Source organism: Choristoneura fumiferana, chromosome 30 (genome assembly GCF_025370935.1).
Source record: "Choristoneura fumiferana chromosome 30, NRCan_CFum_1, whole genome shotgun sequence".
Lineage (NCBI taxonomy): Eukaryota > Metazoa > Arthropoda > Insecta > Lepidoptera > Tortricidae > Choristoneura > Choristoneura fumiferana.
In genome coordinates this window covers 6,175,906-6,198,667 of record NC_133501.1, presented here as the reverse complement: position 1 = coordinate 6,198,667, position 22,762 = coordinate 6,175,906, and the positions used below count along the sequence as shown (strand labels likewise).

The window sequence follows — 22,762 nt, the reverse complement described above, 5'->3', positions numbered from 1 at the left end:
TCAAGAAGTATGATTCATAAACGCTTGCTAGCAGTCTGCTAGTTGTTGAGCTGCTGATAGACGGATTAGACGCGTTATGTTGGCCACCTTGACAAATCAAAGACAAAAAATGGCCTAATCGATAATTTAAAAAAAAATTGACAGCAGTGACAGCAAATTAGCAGGAAAAAAAATAAAAAGCGAGATGTTTGTTTTCCCGCCATTTCCGATCCGCATGTTTGTGTTGTGTAAAAAGCCATAATTATGTTTGTCATCCTATGTTTTTTTCATATTTATTGTTAATTTATTGTTGCTAATTTAGAGGATTTTTAAATACAAATTCCTGAAAATAAATTTTCCTGTTTTTTTTTTAATCTTTGCGTAGCCCTGCCTTCACTATAAATATCTTCGGTATGGTTTTTTGCTCTTGTCAAAGTCAGCTGTTCAAACTTGTGGCGGCCATTTTGTGACTAAGCAGAGAGATAAAGGAGGGTCTACGGTCCTCTAACTTTAGCAGAGCCTTGATCGACTGATTAACGCTAACAGACGTTTATGAATCACGTTTTTAGCATCGGCCTTCAAGGAGCCTTCAAGGAGGCTCTAACTTTTATGAATAAGGCTGTAAGAACGTAACATTTTCGACATGAAAATGGTCCAAACACAATCTAATTTTATGCCAAAAACAAAGCAAGTACTGGCTGTTTGAGTTTATCTAAGTAATTTGAAGTAAATTAAAAAATTCCTAACTAAAGTACTCACTTTACTCCCGCTTCGTAAGGCTATATTGACCTACTTTTAGAGCATGAGAAGTGAAAATATCTTTTCATATCAGTCTCTGCATATCGGGACTAAAGCTCCCTTTTATTCTCTAGGGATTAAAGTATTTTTAAAAATATTAACGTTAGAAACCCCTAAACAGCCAACACGGTGTTTGTGAATGGAGGATTTATAGGCGTGAAATAACCTCAAAATGACAACTGCAAATATATTAAAAAATACGTTTTTTTTTTATTCATCTGGATGGCAAACGAGCAAGTGGGTCTCCTGATGATAAGAGATCACCACCGCCCATAGACACCTGCAACACCAGGGGGATTGCAGATGCGTTGCCAACCTAGAGGCCTAAGATGGGATACCTCAAGTGCAGTTATTCACCGGCTGTCTTTCTCCCACGCTAAAACAAACAGTGCAGCATGCTGTTTAATTTTTTAATTTCGTGAAACATAATTAATGATTAGATACTAATCTATCAATTATTTAAGGATTAATTCGTTTTATACGCATAGTCCAATGAGGCTATCGTTTTTTGTCTCACTAGTGGCGCATTTTTTTTTTTTTTTTTTTTTTTTTTAATATGGCTTTCACTCTTGCTGATTTTAGCAAGACGTATTTTGCCAATGTCGATGTTGAGACATTACGCACATGAGGAGAATGTTCGGTTTATGAAATTTTGATTTTGGAGAAGGAACAGATAGGAGACCTAAAACAAATAACATATGTTATGGACGGCACACGGACGCGTGACTTTTTTTTTTTTTTTTTAACAGGGAAATGAAGACTGTTAAACATGCTAACATAAAAGGAAGTAGTGGAAAGGAAAAATAAAATATAGAAAACATGCTGTAATTTTACTACAACTTAATGTTGTGACTCAGTATAAATTTGATTAAAATTTTTGTCAAGGAAGAATCTAAAAGAGAAAGAAGTGTCGGAAAGTTAATAGGACGCGGAACATCCTTAGGCAACACGTCATACAGAGAATATGTAAGTTTACCGCAATTAAAAAAAATGTGCTCAAGAGTTCCTTCGTCTAGACCGCATTCGCACAAGGAGTTATCCCGCACCCTAATTTTATTTAAGAACACCGGAGTACAGACATGACCCAAACGGAGTCGGCATATGGTAGAAGTGACCCATTTATTCGCAGAGCGGAAACGATAAAACCACGGTTTTCGAGGGATTAACGGTTGAATGTTCCCGTAGTGTCGTCCTTTCTGGAGTCTGGAGAGGCTCCACATATTCTGCCAGGAGATCCTCAAGTCAACTCGAGCGGACATCGTTAGGTCTGATGGTAAGATGGTGTTATATTCCTGGCAACCGATTTCGATGGATTCTCTTGCCCATGCGTCCGCTCTTTCATTACCTACTATGCCGCAGTGGCCCGGAATCCATGCAAGTGTAACATCTAGTCCTTTTAACTTACAACGGTATAGAGACTCTTTGATTTTCAAAATAATTGGATATTTGGTTTTCATTTTAAAATGGTTACCAACAATTGCTTGTAGGCAGCTTTTGGCGTCGGAAAAAATTAATACTTTTGAGATATTATGGGATTTCGAAAATTTGATTGCTTCTAAAATGGCTATGGATTCCCCAGTGAAAACAGATGACTGAGTTGGGCCTTTCTGAGTCAAGACAATTTGGTATTTGGGAATCCATACCGCTGCTCCTACGTGACCATTAGGGTCTAGCTTAGAAGCATCTGTAAAAATGAGTAACCAATCTTGCCATTCTTCCAATTTTTTATTAAATTGAATATTAGCCGCTGGGTTATCCTTGTCAATGCCAAAATCAAGGATAACATTGGGGGTGTAAGTTAAAGACTCATAGTTGACCTCAAAGATAGGGTTAGAGCTGGAGGTGTATATCGGTGACGAGAGGTTTTTTAATTTGGAGTACGAAACAATATACCTTGGTGTCTCCTTATGTGACCAATATGCATTTTCAGATACTTCCAGAGAAAGCGCCTCTAGTCGAGGTAGAAGGGGATGATTAGAGATAGAACAAGCTTTGAAGATGAAGCGGTCTGCCAAGTACTGCCTACGGAGGGACAGGGGAGGATCCAAGCATTCGACCTGCATAGCATTTTTTGGTGAGGATTTCATAGCACCTAGAGAAATTCGAAGGCATTTAGCTTGAATCAGATCCCACTTCTTAAGTGCGTTTTTGTTACAGGGTTCTATCACCATAGAGCCATAGTCGATCTGGCTACGGATAACTGCGTTGTATACGAGCTTTTGGCAGTATGGATGGGCGCCCCACCAGACCCCAGAGAGAGCTCGAAGAACATTGATACCCTTTTCACATTTTCCAGTCACATATTCCAAATGTGGTACACCTGTCATTCTAGAGTCTAAAAAGACTCCAAGGAATTTCACAAAGTCCTTGCAAGGAATGACGTCTCGATCATATTGAATTTGAATGTTGGGTATGAATCTACTTCGCGTGAAGGTAACTATGCTACTTTTAGATGGAGATAGAGACAGTCCATGATCATCAAGCCAAACCTTGAGATAACTGAGCGCTTCATTAAGTTTTGAAGATGCAGCATCAGTTGACTGCGAGCCCGTATAAAGCACCAGGTCGTCGGCATACTGAAGAATACTACAGAAGGGGGAGACAGATTGTTCCATATCATACGTATATAAACTATAAAGAAGAGGGGAGAGCACCGAACCTTGAGGGAGTCCCTGCCATAGGGTAAGGGGAGGATGGAAACTATTGCCGGATCGAATTTTAATGGTGCGTCCCATGAATAACTTACAAACAAAATGAACTATCCTCACAGGAATACTCAGCTGGAGCATTTTTGCTCTGAGCACCGGAAGAAGAACATTGTCGTATGCGGCGGAGACATCTAAGAAGCAACCTACAAGATGTTTTTTTTTGGAAAGGGCCAATCTAATGTCCGAGGTTAATATGCTTAAGCTGTCCATGGTGCTTTTTCCTTTACGGAATCCGAACTGGGAGTTAGCGAGTAAATTATTTTTTTCAACAAACCATTCCAGCCTATTCTTAATTAAATGTTCAAATATTTTACCAATTGTTGCAGAAAGGGCAATTGGTCGATAGGAGTTGGCATCTTGAGGGTTCTTGCCTGGTTTGAGCATTGGAATTACAATTTGTGTCATCCATGACTCAGGGATTTCCCCAGTCACAAAAAACAAATTGAAAAGGTTTAACAGATGTTCCTTTGAAAAGCGGTTAAGTTTCTGGATAAAGATATAAGGAATGCCATCTTCTCCGGGTGAACTGTTACGAAGACCGTCCAGTGCCAACTCAAGTTCCGGGAATGTGAAGGGTTCGTCGAGGGGTCCTAGTTCAGCAGAAGGAGGAGATGGGTTTATGCAAGATTCCTCAGGAACCGATGAGGGAGCTAATTTACCCGCGAACTCCGCCAACCAGGAAGGAGGATTATGAGGGGTTGACCAGTCAGATCGGAAAGAGCCTCTGAATCTTTTAATACTCTTCCATACCAGCGATGGCGGAGTTCTAGGGTTGAGATTTTCGCAAAATCCCTTCCATCCTTTCTTTTTAGCTTTCTTTAGGAGGCGCTTAGTGTGAGCAGAGATTTTTTGGTAGGCGACAAAATCTTCGGAAAGACCGGAAACATTGAACTTACGTTCGGCGTTATCCCTTTCTTTAACCGCCGCCGTGCATTCTGCATCCCACCAGGGAGGTGAAGGGACTTTGCTGCCAAGAATTTTTTTCTTCGGGACGTACTTATCGGCTGCCTCTATCAGTATCGATTGGAATTGGAGGTATTGTTCAAAAGGGTTTGAAAGGTTGGAATCCAGCTCTTTTAATTTTTTTTCCACATAATAAGAGAAGCTAGGCCAATCTGCTTTATCCAACCTATATTTAAGGAGTGGTTGGGGAACAGGTGAAGGAAGAACGGAGGATGGCTGGGAGATAATAATGGGGAAATGATCACTTCCGAATGACTGTTTCAGCACCTGATATGATAGCGAACACGAAAGATTAGGAGAGCTAGCAGACAAATCTAGCACCGAGTTAGGGTTTTGTCCAGGATAAACTCGGTGGGTGGGGGAGCCGTCATTGATGACTACGACGTTAATGTCATCAAACAGATCCAAGAGGAAAGACGAAAATATGTCACTGTGTGATGAGCCCCAAGAGGTATTATGGCTATTGAAATCACCTAAGATGAGGAGAGGAGGAGGGACCGAGAACAGGATGGTAGAAAGATCAGGTATTAGGTTGATATTTGGATGCGGAATATAAATTGATACAAAATTTATTCCCATGATATTAGCCGCAACTGCGTTAATTTCATGAGAGTGGGGAGGGAGGGGGATTTGAGAGAAAGAGTAACCTCTTTTAATGAACAACGCACAACCAGCACGTCCATCATCGCGGTCTTCCCGAAGGCACGAGAAGCCCGGGATCCTAAAACGGGAACCCGGTCTCAACCATGTCTCCGAAATGGCCGCCACAGATATAGAGTGCTCGTTAACGAGGTTGATTAAATCTGGTTTTTTAGGGATGATGCTACGACTATTCCATTGAAGAAAGTTGGCCTGGGGGGCCATTGGAGAAGGATAATCTTTCAGCTAGCGAAACCATTAATGGGGCAACGTCGGGCGGTAAACAATCGCTCCATTTGGCGATTATATTGGTGAGGAGTTTGAATAATAGTTCCATAAGATCGTCATTGGGCGTCTCAGCTGGCATCCGCCGAGATGATAAGACGTATCCATTAGGAACCTGAGATTGAGGGGTCGAGATAATTTCTTTATGAGCTTGCCGGTCATAGCCGGGAGACAGGGGGGTCCTTGGTCTAATTTTACGAGTGACCGTCTTACGGTATGAAGTCGAGGGAGGCGATTGAGGAGGCAAGGAAGAGTGACCAGGAGGGGGAGGTTGCCAAGAGGGACTGGAAACTGGTTCAAAAAAAATCTTAGCTACGTCGGCGTAAGGGCGACGTACGGCCGGGAAGCGAGAGGAGGCTTCTTGGTAAGAGATACTGTGCTCCGACATTGCTAGTTTAATAGATTTTTGCCTACAATATTCAGGGCAACGTTGGTCTGTAGCAAAATGATGACCTGAACAGAAGAAGCAAGTCACTTGCTCAGCGGCGACGTTGCAACCTTCGCCTGGGTGTTTTTGGGCACACTTAAAACAACGAGCATCAGATCGGCACTGGGCCTGTATATGACCAAACCTCAAACATTTTCGGCATTGAATTGTCGGTAGCACATACACTTCGACCTTCAACGACGTATAAAAAGCGAAGATTCTGTCTGGAAGTTTTTGACCTTCAAAAGTCACTACGACAGTTTGAGTTGGTACCCAGGATGGAGGTCCTCCCTCATTGGTTACCTTACGTTGGAGGCGCCGGGCTTTAAGGATTTTACCCTGTCCGTCTTTGAGGTCGGTAGCGTCCACAAATTCTTCCATTGACCAGTCAACTGGTACACCACGGATCAATCCCATACGAGAAACATTATAGGATGGAATGCTGGCTACAAATTTATGATGTGACAAAAAGGGGTTCTCTAAAATGGAATTAGCATCCTGAGCGGTCTTAAACTCCACCGAGACACGGTTTCTGCCAACGATCTTAATACCATCTCGTTTGATATTTTGGATGTTGGCTCTAGCAAATGCGAGACCAACCTTTATTGGTTGCAGTGAAATACCCGAGTTGTACGATTCCGCGTCTCGTGAGATGTGAACTATAAATGGGCCACTGTCTTCACTGCCGTATTTGCGTGAATCCGCGTCTAAATCAGGGTGTTTATAGACGGTTGCTGCAGATGCGTTGTCGACGTCGGTTCCCTGCATCACCTTTTTGCCTTTAGGTTCGAACCTTTCGGACGATGAAAGTTCCAACAAGTTAAGACTACGCTTTCGTGAATTACTGTCTTGCGAGTCCATCTCAATCGTGTTTGTGGAACTGCCACCGCCCGGATCGGGGGGCTCCTCGTTCCCCTCCATATTTTTGGCTCTCGGCCAACCGGACAAGTGTGTTATTAAGTTAAACTAGTATTATATACTAAATAATCCACCACCAGATAATTAATTAGAAAGGATTATTATTTTAATGGGAATATAACCTAAAAGTTGAACAGACTCACTGCACGGCGCTTCTGTCTCACACCTCGATCTTGCTTTTTCTGGCGCACTGTTGCGTGAGGTTTTTAAGTATGGCTTTCAAAGTCTGTTATTACGGGCGTAATGACAAAGTTTAGATTATAATCATATTTAATACACCTTAAAACCGTACCATAAAAATATCGAGCATGCCACAGTGTTGCATAGTCCCCGTTTTGTTCGGAAAAAAGGGAGGAAAAAGGTATCCGAAAAACAAAACTGTCTCAAAACACAGACATTCATTGCCCCGGAACGCATATTTGCCATAATTAATTTCAGATATTGCAAAATATTCACAAAATTATTCTAATTATAAATAAACCCGCGTAGCTCACCTAAAAACTATGAGATGTGACATTTCGGAGACCTCACGCTACACTAGCGCCTCTAGCGGCGAATTCATTCGCGATAGCCATCAGTAGTTTTAAAATAGTTTCCCATTTTTAAAACTGTTGACTAAAGATGCATGCTTTTAAAGCTTTTTAAATTTTTAAAATTAAAAATAAAATAATTTTTTTTTTGCTATTTGAATTTTGAACAAATGGCCGTCCATTAGTCGAGCGTACGTTTTTAAAAAGTAATATTGTAATTTTTAACCCCGACGCAAAAAGAGGGGTGTTATAAGTTTGACCGCTATACACATAGCTGTCTGTGTGTGTCTGTCTGTCTGTGGCACCGCAGCTCTTAAACGGGTGGACCGATTTTTATGCGGTTTTTTTAATTGAAAGCAGGTTTTCTAGCGATGGTTCTTAGACATGTTTAATCAAAATCGGTTTAGCTGTTTTTGAGATATTGAACTTTGAAGTGACGTTTTCCAACTTTTTCTTGGTTAGGTTATAAACAAATACGGAACAGGCACGTGAAAAAGAACCAGCCAAGAAATTCAATGAGGTCGAATGTACCTATATAGCAGGTAGTTGTATTCCATTGCTCAGTTTGATCTTCCACATCGGCTGCACCCTTCCGTTATCTGATCAAGAGAGGCCTGCGTCTGACAGCCACCGATAAGGTGGACGGAACACGCTCCCTGTTCCCGTTATATCTGTTACATCGTTATTTTGGCGAAAAACGGAGGTGGTTTGTAGTTGGTCGCCTACGCCTATTGTCTACTCTGCATTTTGTTTTTAACCCACGACGCAAATAGAGATAGAAATAGAAATAGAAATAAGCTTTATTGTATAACTGTGTTTTTACAATGTTGGTAGCAAAAAAGCAAAAATAGGGGTGTTGTAAGTTTGACCGCTATGTGTCTGTCTGTGGCACCGTAGCTCTTAAACGGGTAGACCGACTTGAATGCGGTTTTTTTATTTGAAAGCAGGTTTTCTATTCTAGCGATGGTTCTTAGACATCATCATCATCATCATCATCATCATCAAAGTTGCCTGGAAGAGATCGCTCTTAAGCGATAAGGCCGCCTATTGCTTGTCTGTTTTCTGTATCGCTTGCTATTTCTGGTACGTACAATAAAGATTCATGTATTGTATTGCATCATCATTCCAGCCTATACACGTCCCACTGCTGGGCACAGGCCTCCTCTCAGAATGAGAGGGCTCTTAGACATGTTTCATCAAAATCGATTCAGCCGTTTTTGAGATAATGAACTTTGAAGTGACTAAGTCGGGGGATTTCCAACTTTTTGTTGATTAGTTTATTGTATATAATGTCTTAAACTTTCGTGATTTTCACTCATAGTCAAAATACCACGCACAGGACTTATCGCGCTAACACACACGAGTAATATTTACCTCGACGTTTCGGCAACATTACAATTGCTATTTGTGATCAAGTGCGGGTAGTTCGAAGGACTCGCGCTGCTAGACAGACTTGACACTCCACACTTCAGTCTACTCGTGACCACGGCTACTGTAATGTTGCCGAAACGTCGAGGTAAATATTACTCGTGTGTGTTTGTGATAAGTCCTGTGCGTGGTATTTTGACTATAGGTTATTGCATGTTAATTTACTGTACTCATGGGCGCCGGCAGAATTATTTTCAGATATGCATAGGGAGGTATTTTTTTTAGTTTCATTCTGTATATTAGGTACTTATTCTGCGATATTAGTCTTGTTCTATGGTATTTTGTTTTACGTCCGGGACCCCTATGACGTGCCACAGTGCCCAAAACAGGGTTCCGTAGCCATTACGAAAAAATAAGTAATATTTTTCCAAGGATTTCGTATTTTTGACGGAATCTTCATAGTTTAGGTATATTTTATACCTTAGGCTTCAAATTTTTCCACCCACCGGTTTAGAATGTAGAGGGGGGGGGGGGCGCTCGATTTTAATAAAAATTTGCACTTTAAAGTTGAATATTTCGCAAACAAATAACTGAATCGAAAAATTGTTTTAGCAACCCCCTAATGGTTTTAAAAGACCTATCCAACGATACCCCACACTACAGGGTGGGATGAGAAAAAAAAACACCCCACTTTACGTCTATGGGAGGTACCCTAAAAAATTTTTAAAAATTTTTATTGTACCATTTTGTCGGCATAATTTACCTTTAATCCGTGCAAAATTACAGCTTTCTAGCATTGATAGTCCCTGAGCAAAGCCGCGGACGGACAGACAGACAGACAGACAGACATGGCGAAACTATAAGGGTTCCGTTTTTGCCATTTTGGCTCCGGAACCCTAAAAAGTGTACCCTTTCTTTTTTTATGAAATTTTGGAAAAATGCGGTTTTTCCTACTCAGAATCAAGAGCACAATCGATTCCGATCATTTAAAAAAATGTCCCCATCGTCCGTCCGCGGCTTTGCTCAGGGACTATCAATGCTAGAAAGCTGTAATTTTGCACGGATATATAAGTAAATTATGCCGACAAAATGGTACAATAAAAAATACAAAAACAAAAATTACAGTAGGTACGTCCCATAGACGTAAAATGGGGGTATTTTTTTTTCTCATCCAATCTTGTAGTGTGGGGTATCGTTGGATAGGTCTTTTAAAACCATTTTCAATTCAGTGCTATGTTTGCAAAATATTCAACTTTAAAGTGCAAATTTTCATTAAAAACGAGCGTCCCCCTCTAAAATCTAAACCGGTGGGTGCAAAAATCAGGATGGTAGTAAGTATATCAATCTTACAAGGAAAAATATAACGGTTAAAATTTCTTGAGAATCATTAGGTATAAGGTATAAAGTATACCTAAACTTGGAATATTCCGTACAAAATACGAAATCCTTACAAAAATATTACTTAATTTTTTCGTAATGGCTACGGAACCCTATTTCGGGCGTGTCCGACACGCTCTTGGCCGGTTTTTTAGGCAAGCGTGCGCCAACTTAGTCCACATCTTCGCTTAGTTTAAAAAAACTATTTAATAATAAGAATAAGGATAAAAGCTACTAACAAATCGCAAATCGCACTTGAACCTTAAACGACAGCTTGTAATCATTAAAAAAATCTCTGATCTTTCCTTTTGCCGTGTTCTGCGTTCCCTTGTTTCCGGCAGTTTGTCTGATTTGTAAAATCAATCGGTCTCACAGCCTGTTGATTTAGCGCGCGCGACCTGCATACCGGCGGGGAATTAAGACAGAGGGTTCCCTGCATATTTGTAGGGTTCCGTACATCAGCCGGCGAAAACTGAACTCTTATAGGATCATTTTGTTGTCCCATTTGTTTAACTAAATTCAAAAAAGAAAGACTTTCGTCATTCTTTTAAGAGGGTTTCGTACGTCAAAAGAGAAAAAATAAAATACAAGTACGTATATAGGCTTGAAGATATAAATAAATTAATTGTTAGTTGTTGTAGTTGTGCGACTGGTTTGCTATTTGTAAGTGTACAACAATAGTTATTTTCACACCTCTCCTTCAGAAAAGTAACTTTTCCTCCCTGACGAGAGGGAGCAAAGTGCAACTTTTCTGTTCAAGGCTTTTCTAAGTGTTTTATTGCAAATGCCATTTTCTGAAGTTGATAATTGTAAAGCCACGCCATTTTCTATGCTGGTTGTTCTTTGATAATATTTAGATTTTTTTTTCAAGTTTCTTAATGCTCGGTGTGAAAAGTATGAGCTACTCGAGAGCAAGATTATTTTCATCTTGGGCGTTAACACTTGAATCCCTCATTACGCTCAGGATTCTACTTAAGAATCCCTCGCTACGCTCAAGATTCTATTGTAGAATCCTTCACTACATTTTGGATTCAATGTACGCCCTCGCCGTAAATACACCATTTTGCTCCCTTGTGACACAAATAATTCTACAATAGAATCCTGAGCGTATTAAAGCACAACCAGCATAGAAAATGGCGTGGCTTTACAATTATCAACTTCCAAAAATTGCATTTGCAATAAAACACTTAATAAAGCCTTGGACAGAAAAGTTGCATTTTGCTCCCTCTCGTCAGGGAGGAAAAGTTACTTTTCTGAAGGAGAGTTGTGAAAATCATTATTATGTACTTATATGTAGAATTTAAGTTTTAAAAGTCGCATGTTATTTATTAAGTGTATTTTTCGGTGCTCGCTGATACTGCATGTTTCATTATTTTCTCAACAGGTAAGTGAAATGTAAAATTTCGTTGAGGAATAAAGTTCTTATAAAAACTCCATAAAAATGAAACCCTTAGCGGAACCGACTCCGCTTATCGTCTCCGACTCTTTTATTGAATCCGGTTCTTTCGAGCGATCGTTAATTTGTCTGTAGCGATGGTGGATGCAGCCTTCCAATCGATAGACAGGGATATTTGGAAATAATTCCGATCCGCATTAGCGGTCCCTTCAAATAGCGAACCTACTGTGTTAAAAATAAAGTTATAATAATAATATTGTACCTAAATCTGTTTAAAAAAAAATACCTCGTTGAGTTTCTTGCCGGATTCTTCTCAACAGAGGCTTTTCCGAACTGGTGGTAGATTTTTTTATGACATTCATAAGTGCTTGTTATAGCCTGAATTTAATAAAGATATTTTGACTTTGTCTTTGATGCAACTGGAGGTTTATGGTTGGTGGTACGAGTAGTCCAACAGAGGGCGTCCCACGGCTGATACAACGATATAAAAGAATTTCGTATCCATTTCAGGAGACTTTTGAATCTTCAGATCCATATTCACTCGTCTCTACATCCAACCCTCACCATGCAATCAAGACGTAAAGCAAAATAACTTCAGGTCACTAATTACAGCGGGGAGGGGGTTAGGCCGCCGTTAGACGGCCATTACCGTTGATTAACCCTGCCGCTGCCGTAAAGTCCGAGGAAGGGTTAAGTGTCAATGTCTTGGATTACCTGCGGGATTTGTTATGTTTGGAAATGAGGGCTGCGCTCGCGATTGCTACCGGAACTGTTAAATTCTCAGAACCAATAATAATATCTCATAGTTTTTAAAAGTTGCAGAACAAAAGTAGCTCAGTTATGCGAGTAGAGTCGAACCTTGGGACTTAAAGTCCCATAATCAGTGACTCCCTGTATCATTATGTCTATTTATATTATGTATGTATATGTAAACTTTTTATTGTACAAAAGAAATGAAACAAAATACAATTGGATTGCTACCACTATCTTGCTCGCTAATCAAGCAATACCAATAATGGAAGCAATACCATGCCCTCGGTACCGCTCTGCTTTCAGAGCATGACATGAGTGCGTGTGAGCTAACTTTGGGGGCGGCAGACGTGAACTTGCCTTCGGAATCCAAAAACTTAATGGTTACTTGACCAGAAATATAAATTTCAGTTTTTTTTTTATTTATGTCGGTGGAAGCAGTCTACACTTCCTCTGAACGTAGATAATAGTTAGTGTTTAGTTTTGTAACTAAGGGACCCCATACATCCCTGTATTATTATTATTATTATTTTTTTGTATTTTTTTTTATTTAATTGTATAAGTACTGTAATTTTTAAGTATTTTATTTGTAATTATTTTATGCTGAAAAAATGTCTTTCTGCCAAGTTTCTTGCGGCGCATTCTTCTTGGCAATGATGGTCTTTCCGAAAGCGCTGGTAGTTTAAAAAATGACGTGTAAAAGTGCCCATTGCGGCCTATTTACTGAATAAATCATTTGAATTTGATTTGAATTTTGAATTCGAATTGAATTTAATCCTGCCGTGAAGCAGCAGTGCTTGCACTGTTGTGTTTCGGCGTGGAGAGTAAGACAGCCGGTGAAATTACTGGCACTTGAGGTATCCTATCTTAGGCCTCTAGGTTGGCAACGCATCTGCAATACCCCTGGTGTTGCAGATGTTTATGGGCGGTGGTGATCTCTTACCACCAGGAGACCCACTTGCTCGTTTGCCATCCAGTCAAATAAAAAAAAGTCGAAAAGTTGCGACTGCAACAGGCATCAATTAAATATTTTAGCGAGGTTGCATACTGTTAGGATAATTATTTAATACTGGCTCGTTTTGCTGTCAATGAGTGATTTCCTTCTAAAAACGTAAAGCGCAACTCATCATCATCATTATATACGTCCCACTGCTGGCACAGGCCTCCTCTCAGAACAAGAGGGCTTGGGCATAGTTACGCGGGCTCAGTGCGGATTGGAACTTCACACGCAATTGAATTGCTTCGCAGGTTTGCAGGTTTCCTCACGATGTTTTCCTTCACCGCAAAGCTCGTGGTAAATTTCAAATGTAATTCCGCACATGAATTTGGAAAAACTCAGAGGTGCGATTGAACCCACAACCCTCTGCTTGAGAGGCGATAGGTCAAACCAAACCACGCTTCTAAAGCGCAACTGACAAATACAAATTATGAGTGTAGAGTTAGAAATGAAGTAGAATTACTGACTTAGCAAAACACACGAATATCTTTTAAAATAATGAAGATATTCAAAAATAAATGAAATCAACAAAGAACTAAAATAATTTCCTTGCTCACCCGCGACCTTACGATAGCTAAGCTTATGCAAAATATGCGTGTTCATGCAGTTCCTCCACCTCCACACTGTAAGAACACACACAAATCACACAAACCCATCTATCACCACCACACACCACACCACCCAACCACAACTGGTTCGTTAGTCCAACTGGTATCATGGTGTACGGTTGTGTCACTCTGAGATGAGCTCTGGTTGAGTTCGAAACGCGTCAGTGTAGTGTGGTGGTGGTGATAGATGGGTTTGTGTGATTTGTGTGTGTTCTTACAGTGTGGAGGTGGAGGAACTGCATGAACACGCATATTTTGCATAAGCTTAGCTATCGTAAGGTCGCGGGTGAGCAAGGAAATTCTTTTAGTTCATTGATATGGACCTCCGCAAAGTAACGCCTGATTCAATAAATTATTTGAAATCAACAAAGTTAAAATGAAAAAATATTTTTGGGGTGTCTTGAGGTTTTCAGTTATTTAATTAACACCTTGTATAGGCTGGGATGATGTGTATTATGTGGTTTTCATTATAGTCGGTCATTATAATTAATCTTAAAATTTCAACCACTGGGTTTAGAATCATAAAATTTGGCACTTGTGTTTTATATACAACGATAATGAAATCCACGATGAGTTTTCTAGGAAGTCCCACGGGAATTTGATAAAATCCCAGAATTTCAATTCAATTTCAAATCAAGGATTACGCATATGAAGCCACGGGTAAAATCACGAGATATAAAATAAAGAATAAAGAACCTTTGAAACATGAATCTTACACCCAGTAATACTAACAAGCAAGCGTGAGCTAAATCTATGAAAAATGTCCTTCTGACCGGTCTGCATACATTTAACTGCACCAGTCTAGACGTTAAATAATTTAAAAAACTAAATCTACACTGGGCGTGCCTTGCACACGCCCCCAGAGCCGCCCACTCTGTCCCTCCCACTTCAGTCTTAACCAACTTCGCTTAAGCAATGGACGTGTGTGGCGGCCTTTATTAAAAAGTTGCTTGTCAACAATTGTTTATGGTCATTTGGCGCCAAAATAAACGTCAATTTTGACAGCTCTAGTGATGTGCGATAGTTTTTTGTGGTTTCGGTTTTTTTATGACAGTTATAGTTATGTTTGTTTGTGATGTTTGTTTGTAAACATACGCACGTGGAGGGCAGTGAACTTGAGTCAGTGGAGGTTGTAAACATAAACATTGTGACTTGTATGTGGATTTAATTAGAAGAGATAAGTAATCAATAAACAAGATAGTGCGTATAGTGCAGTGGTGTGTGGCATTACATTAAACAAACTAAAAGTGATTGTTTGAAAAATTGAAATTCATGATTCAGTGACATGTTTTTGAAGTGCTTAAAAACTAATTTGAATTAATTTTTTTTTGTGAAACATCAACCGACGTTGTTTTTATTAGCTTATGATTTATTTTAAGCACACAAGTGAGACAATAGTGGAAATAAATGTTTGAATGAACTTAAACTTTTTCTGTATTTGCCTTTATACGATACAAAATACTAAATAAAACCTTGTATAGGCACTGTAATAGTGTAATTGTCCCAAAAACCAAAAAGTACCTATTACAAAAGAGTGTGTCCAAATTTTCCAAATTGGATGCACTAAGGACTGCGGAGGCCCTGACCGGGGCCTCGCACGGCGACGCACCAAAAACAAAGACCCAACTGGTCCATCCGTTCAACAAAAAACCAAAAACCTACCTACTAGAGCTCCCAAAAGACCTTAAAAGAAAAACACCGCTCCTCGAAATACCAAAAGACTTTCGAAAAAAACCGAAACCGTTCGAAATTAAAGACAAACCGGTGTCAGTAGTGACGGGAACGTTCGCCGAAAAAAGTGGTATCGCCGAAACCGATGATACCGAAAAGGTTGAAATGAGAACTACGTCGATACAGACTGAGACGAGCTGTCAACGCCAGAAGTGTCACAGTTGCTGCTGTAAGGGTGAAGAGGTGGCGGACTGTCAAGCAGTCAAAGTGATCTTTGCGCCTGCCATGATGCCTTCCATCTTCGGCACTGTGCCCGGTATCCCGTATATTGTGAAGCCGAATGTGAAGGTGCTGGAAAAGGTAAGACTTGTATTCTTATAAATGTAGACATAGTGGTGGTTTACATAATCTTTTAATAGACCCTACTTTCAGTAGCTTGGCGTAACAAATATTTTCTTTTTAGTTAAATCCTTTTTAGGGTTCCATTGTCAATTAGGAACCCAAGGTTGACATCATGCTGAGTTGGGATTATTTCGTGACAAAATTTGTCTCGATTTCCTTGTTTCCTGTTATCTGCTTTCTAAATTATTATTTTTTTATAGTTTCGCCATGTCTGTCCGTCTGTCTGTCTGTCCGTCAGCGGCTAAGCTCAGAAACCGTTAGTACTAGAAAGCTGTAATTTGGCATGACTATACATATCAGTCACGCCGACAGTGGTAAAATATTTTTTTTTTTATTGTACCTACCTTCCATAGACGTAAAGTGGGGGTGATTTTATTTCTCGACTAACCCTATAGTGTGGGGTACCATTGGATAGGTCGTGATAGACTTTTATATTCTTTCAAAATGAATTAATGTTTATTAACGGTTTTTAAAGAAAATAAAAGTCTATAACGAATAATTATTGCAGTAGACACATTAAAATATATTAAGAAGAATTCTATCGGACCACATTTTTAATTTTTATTCAATTTTTATGGAATAATCGAGAAAAATTAACAAAAATGCAACGTTGCCAGCTCAGCAGGTATAAACGTTATTTAGAAACTCATCTTAATGTTTACATTAAAGTGAAGATAAGCCACATTTTAATTTCATTCTAATTTCGAACTTCTTAAAAAAACATATTTGGCTGCGATAATCAAATTAGTCGATTTGTAATTTCATTAAATAATTAAATTATTGTCCGATACGTTTTTTGAATCCCGAATATTACAATCGATTTAAGAATCAAAATCGACTCAGGCCTAGATTGTTTATGAATTAAAAAAACTATAGCTGTCACTGTCAGCCATTTGTTTCGAATTCGAAACTTAGGTTTTATACCTACAAGTAAGAAACACTAACTCGAAAATGCAAGTTTATCTGTAGAAAACTTATGATATGCAACTAGATAAAATTATGTATGCGACTTTACATATTTAGGCATTAAAACACTCGTGAGATCTCATTATAAAACTTGCTATCGCTTGTTTCATAAAACCTCACTCGTTTTTTAATGCCTCTCATTATGTATCACTCACGTAAATAACTAATATATCGATTTAATCTAAATCGCTGGAAGAAATTTGGCAGAAAGTAATTTTTTCAAAGCCATATTGTAATTATTATGCTTTTAATTCTTAAAGCCAGCAAAACAAAGTAAATTTACAACAAAAGAGTTAATTATCCGGCATTAATAGGATTTGTGAGCTGTTTTGTTGAGCTGAGCGTGTTGTTGAAGGAAAACATCGTGAGGAAATCTGCACAAACTAACTTGCGAAGCAATTCAACGGTGTGTGTGAAGTTCCGCACTGGGCCCGCGTGGGAACTACTGCCCAGCCCTCTCATTTCGAGAGGAGATCTATGCCCTGCAGTGGGACGTATATAGGCTGGGATGATGAATAGGGTTTGTGACACTGTTTTTGTATCACGTTCAAAATATCACCCTTTAGGTATTTAAATGCAATTAGATGACAAGAAAACGTGTTTACATTTCCATTTAGCGCAATACTTTTATGATGACACAAAAAACGTACGAAATAATAACATAAGGGCGATAAGTATAGACAGAAATAAACTGTAACATGTCTAAACCTCTCGTTAGTTATATGGGTGTCCTACTCTCCCAAGGTTTCTAGCAGTTGTTCCACGACGCTTCGCTTCCGGCGTTTGACCGGATACGGAAGGCGGCCGGCCGCCGTCCATCACCGCACCGCGACCGAGACGTATGCAGCTCTGACCTCACTTGCATAGTTTAAGTCGTCATTATAGCAGCCCTAGGACGTCCACTGTTGGACATAGGCCTTGCCCATACATTATCCGCCGTTAGGGTTGCCATAATGAAAAAATGAAAAGTCTGACAAAAATACTGATATCACCCTAAAAGTCCGGACATTTTCTTGTTTGTATCAGAGGTTGAAGGACGTGCCGGCGCGGTGCTGCGCCACGACACTTCTATTGTGCCACAAAAATTATCGATACAAATGTATGATTAACTAGCTTTTGCCTGCGGCTTCGCCCGTGGAATTCGGTTATCGCGCGCTGTTCCCCCGGAATGCATTTTTCCGGGATAAAAGTAGCCTATGTCACTCTCTGGCCCATAAAATATATCTATGCCAAAAATCATGTCGATCCGTCGCTCCGTTTCGACGTGAAAGACGGACAAACATACAAACAAACACACTTTCGCATTTATAACATTAAGTATATGGATTTTCGTGCCACAGTGGAACAAAATAATAATGAACTAAAGGAATTTCTTTACTCACCCGCGACCTTATTTATAGTATTAGTATGGGTGAAGTGAAGGTAGCTCTTTTGGCACAACCAAAGAAGCCTGAAAATCTTAATTTTGCTCTAGCTGTTGCTCGCGACTCCGTCCACGTAGAATTTTCATGGCTATCCCGCGGGAACTATGCATTTTCCTGGATAAAACTATCCTATGTCCTTCCCGGGCTCTATCTGTGTAGTTACCGAATTTTATCTGAATCGGTTCAGCGGCTTAGGTAGAATGGGGTAACTATAAGTGATTAAGGTAACAAACAGTCTTCCAAACTTTCGCATTAATATAATATTTAGTTTGACTTCTGTCTGTCTAGTATATCAGTAACCATCTTAGTCAGAAGAGGAGCTCAGCTAACAGTGGGTATTCACAGCAGGGATGTTTTCGTTTCGAACATTTCGGATCTGGATATGGATACGGATATATGACTGTCATACATAATACCGGTTTCGGTTACGGTTAAGGATGTTAAATTATTGCGGATTATCCATAGTTTCGCTTTCGGTTTTCGGTTACGGATATTGGATTTATTAAGGAAGTGTAAAAGTCAAATACAAATATAAATTGACTTTAATTGTCATCATCATCATCATGTGAGCCGAAAGACGTCCACTGCTGGACATAGGCCTCCCCCAAGGCTCTCCACTCAGACCGGTCTTGTGCTTTCCGCATCCACCGCGATCCCGCGATCTTAACCAAGTCGTCACTCCATCTTGTTGGAGGCCTACCGACAGCTCGTCTCCCGGTCCGCGGACGCCATTCGAGGACCTTCTGACCCCATCGGCCATCAGTCCTGCGAGCAATGTGCCCACTGCCACTTTAGTTTCGCAATTCTTCAGGCTATGTCGGACTTTAATTGTAATGGTTACGAATCGTTAATTACGATTTAGCAATAGAAATAATGAACAATAGATGCAGACCACGCGCGCGGCTGTTCTGTCGGCTCGGCCGGCAAAAACAAAAACCTGTCACAACATGGTTGCATTTAGACTCCGCCTCTATCCGAAACTATACGAAATTATCATATCGGATTCGGTTACGGATAGTTTTTTATTTCGGATATCCGATAGTTTCGGTTACGGACACGGAATTCCACAACATTCCTGATTCACAGATACCTATAACGGAAACCTCGGTGCGCGAGTGCGACTCACACTTGTTGTTTTTTCCATTTTCCATTCACAAAGAAACCGATCCGTGATACATCGTAAAACCGTCGCGGTGCACGGAACGCGGGGAGCATTAAATGCAAATACGCCCGTTGCCGTATAAATTGAGCGGAACTATAATTTTATTCATAGCTTTTTTACATCCTCCAAGGGTTTTCAATTCTACATACGATTATTTAAGGAGTTCAGGAAGGCCGGCAAGATTAATGGAGTTACATGCATTTGGATCTAAACATACATAATAGAGCCAGTCAAAGTCATAACCTGACCATCAAAAAGTCGGAAAACCCCCGACTTTGTCACTTCAAAGTTGAATATATCAAAAACGGTTGAACCGATTTTGATGAAACGTGTCTAACAACTATCGCTAGAAAACCTGATTTCAAATAAAAAAAACCGCATTCAAATCGGTCCACCCGTTTTAGAGCTACGGTGCCAAAGACAGAGATAGCGGTCAAACTTATAACGCATTCTTCTTGGCAACGGTCTTTCCGAAAGCGCTGGTAGTATAAAAAGGTTTGGAAGAATATGGCCCAAATAGACTTTCCTCTGCTTTACTAATAAATAAATAAAATATAATTTATTTCAGATAATATAATATAATAGAAATGAAATCGAAATTAAATATAAAAAAAATTATAACTGTCCGAACAAATTCAACTTTCTTTCCCATTTGCTGAAGAACCTTCATTATTTATGGTGATATGATCAACCCATCGAATGCGTAACAAATCCAAAATCACACATCCATCTTTGGGTCGCATATCTACATCTTGCCTGGATAATGTGTGCCTACCAAATTCCAACTCAATAGGTTCACCAGTTTTGGTGAAAATACAAATACACATAAACAGACCAATAGTCGATCGAACGGACAGACACGCGAGGATCCTATAGGGTTTTGTTTTACTTTTTAAGGTATAGAACCCTAAAATAACCTAACCAACAAAAAGTTGGAAAACCCCCGACTTTGTCACTTCAAAGTTCATATCTCAAAAACGGCTGAACCATCTAAGAACCATCCCTAGAAAACCTGCTTTTAAACAAAAAAACGGTCCACCCGTTTAAAAACTACGGTGCCACAGACAGACAGACACACATAGCGCTCATACTAACACCCTTTTTTTGCGTCGGAGGTTAAAAATTGTAAAAATGGCTTAGCATATATTGGTATTTTTGCATACGCGTAAATTCATGCGTTGCCAATGCGCAGTAAATAAGAGAAGAGCACAATAGCGCGCAGCGGAGGCACGCGCGCGCTATAAAGCACTCTAAAGTCACTTTTATTACGCCCACCGCTGGGTGGAACACAGGGTGCTCCAGAAAATACATTCTTTTACAAAAAAAAATTTTGTGCAATATTCGGTCAAGTAAACTCCTTTTTAGGGTTCGAAAGTCAGCTAGGAACCCTTATAGTTTCGCCATGTCTGTCCGTCCGCGGCTAAGATCAGAGACCGTTAGTACTAGAAAACTGTAATTTGGTATGGAAATAGGTACATATCAGTCACGCCGACAAATTGGTAAAATAAAAAAAACATGATTTAAAAAGCATTTCCCTTGTAATGGCTTTCTATTTACTATACTTTTGTTAACTATTGTTATATTTAGATTAAGATTTCATGTACAAACTTTTTTAACACCAAATGAATAAATTCTATTCTATTCTATACATTGTAAAAAAATAGACAACCTCAACTGGATTCCCCCAATCTTTAGCATCATTCTGTACACGAGGTGTCGGCTCGCAAGCACCCTTTACGTCTTAACTCCGTGCAATGAATATGTTACCTGCTGTATATTTCGCTAGCCGTTAACGCATTACCTCTTTTTACGATGTGGCTGGTTAAGAAGCGAGAAAGTCGAGTTTAGAAAGAGGAAGTTTAAGTAACTCAGAATAGCTTAGTGATTTGATCTATGGCCTGTCGAGCAGAGGGTCGTGAGTTCTAGGCTCCCACCTTTAAGTTTGTAAGTATGTCTGTTAGAGTCCAACCCAGTCTTGCCTAGTATTTTTAAAGAGGTTCGGTCCATTAGGTTCAATTCTCTAAATGTCTAGTTTGTCTATTTCTAAATTTTCTATTTTCCGAACCCTTTCGGAACGTTCTGTCCGTTTCCCAAAACATTCCTTCCCAAAACATCCGTTACTACCTTTTCCTAAATAGTCCGTTTCTCAGAATAAATAAATATCATGGGACACTTGACACCAATTGACCTAGTCCCAAACTAAGCAAAACTTGTACTATGGACACTAGGCAACGGATAAACATACTTAGATAGATAAATACATACTTAAATATGTATTAAACGTCCAAGACCCGAGAACAAATATTCGTATTATTTAAACAAATATCTGCCCCGACCGGGAATCGAACCCGGGACTTCAAGCTTCGTAGTCAGGTTCTCTAAACCACTTAGCGATCCGGTCGTCATTCAGGGAATTTGACCTAATAGACGAAATATTTTTAAGTTTTCATTTCCTTTCTAATTCTCTGTGTTATGTTTTCTACCAGTAAACGTTTCAATGGCCCCCACTTTAAGTGAGTATCGCTGTACGCCGGAAACGGATGGATTTATGGTGATCCGGGGGGAGGGGGGGTGAAGAATGGCTCCGGGCAAGCAGTTAAATAGTTTATAAGTTAGCCTTTACTCCCAGCTTCACTCGCGTCTGGCTGATAAACGGAAATTCCTTTGCTAAGTTTACATGGAAGTTAGGAACCAGAAATTGTGTTACATTAAAGTTTTCGGCATTTAATAATTTATAGTAGTAGCACGCACTTCTGAAATTATTCTTAAGGTGACATCTGGCATTTGGTTGGTAAAGTACGAATGATAATGAGAATAGCACAGGACTGGGCAAAACGGCGTCAAAATGGAGACGAGCGGAGCGGAGAGGAGACGTGTAGGAATCGAACAATCATATTGGTTCAAATCCACATCTCGTCTCCACACCGCTTCAATGGAAACAGTCAAGCGGAGACGAGCGGAGCGGAGAGGAGAGAGGAGACGTGTGAGTCGCGTTACTCCTAAGAAGGACTGCGGATTAACCCGAAACATGTCCAGCTAAACTCGATTTAAGACGTGAGTTATCCGGGTTAATACCGGGCCGGGTGTGGCCTGTAACACGAGCAAATAATTCAAACATAGATCATTGTCGTCAAACTGAACAGCATTAGTTCAGCGACTTTTAAAAATAATTAGTTTTTTTTTAAATTTTGATTACACTTTTAAGTTTATTCGAAGCTGCAATGTAAAGCAAAATGCTTGATGTCTGTAGCGTGACAGGCGACGTCAGTTGTGTTCTAGGATGGCGTCAGAGGGGGCACACTTAAAACGTCACTTTTTTACGGGCACTTCAGCGCCTCTGTTATGAGATGCTAAAACGAAATTGACATTAAATATGTCAAGCGCTCGACTTGGC

At 39.9% G+C, this 22,762-nt stretch overlaps 1 protein-coding gene across 2 annotated transcripts in view; it reads left to right on the top strand.

The window, feature by feature from the left end:
- Window positions 1-15,142: 15,142 nt before the first annotated feature.
- The window catches only part of LOC141444789 (cytotoxic granule associated RNA binding protein TIA1-like), a 289,186-nt gene continuing 281,566 nt past the window's right edge, over window positions 15,143-22,762 (top strand). Inside the window, exon 1 of one of the 2 annotated variants that reach the window (XM_074110436.1) lies at window positions 15,143-15,774. In XM_074110436.1, the coding sequence (XP_073966537.1) occupies window positions 15,580-15,774 (195 nt within the window). In that variant the 5' untranslated portion in view covers window positions 15,143-15,579. The remainder of the gene's footprint in view (window positions 15,775-22,762) is intronic. The other variant, XM_074110437.1, reaches the window with a different exon arrangement.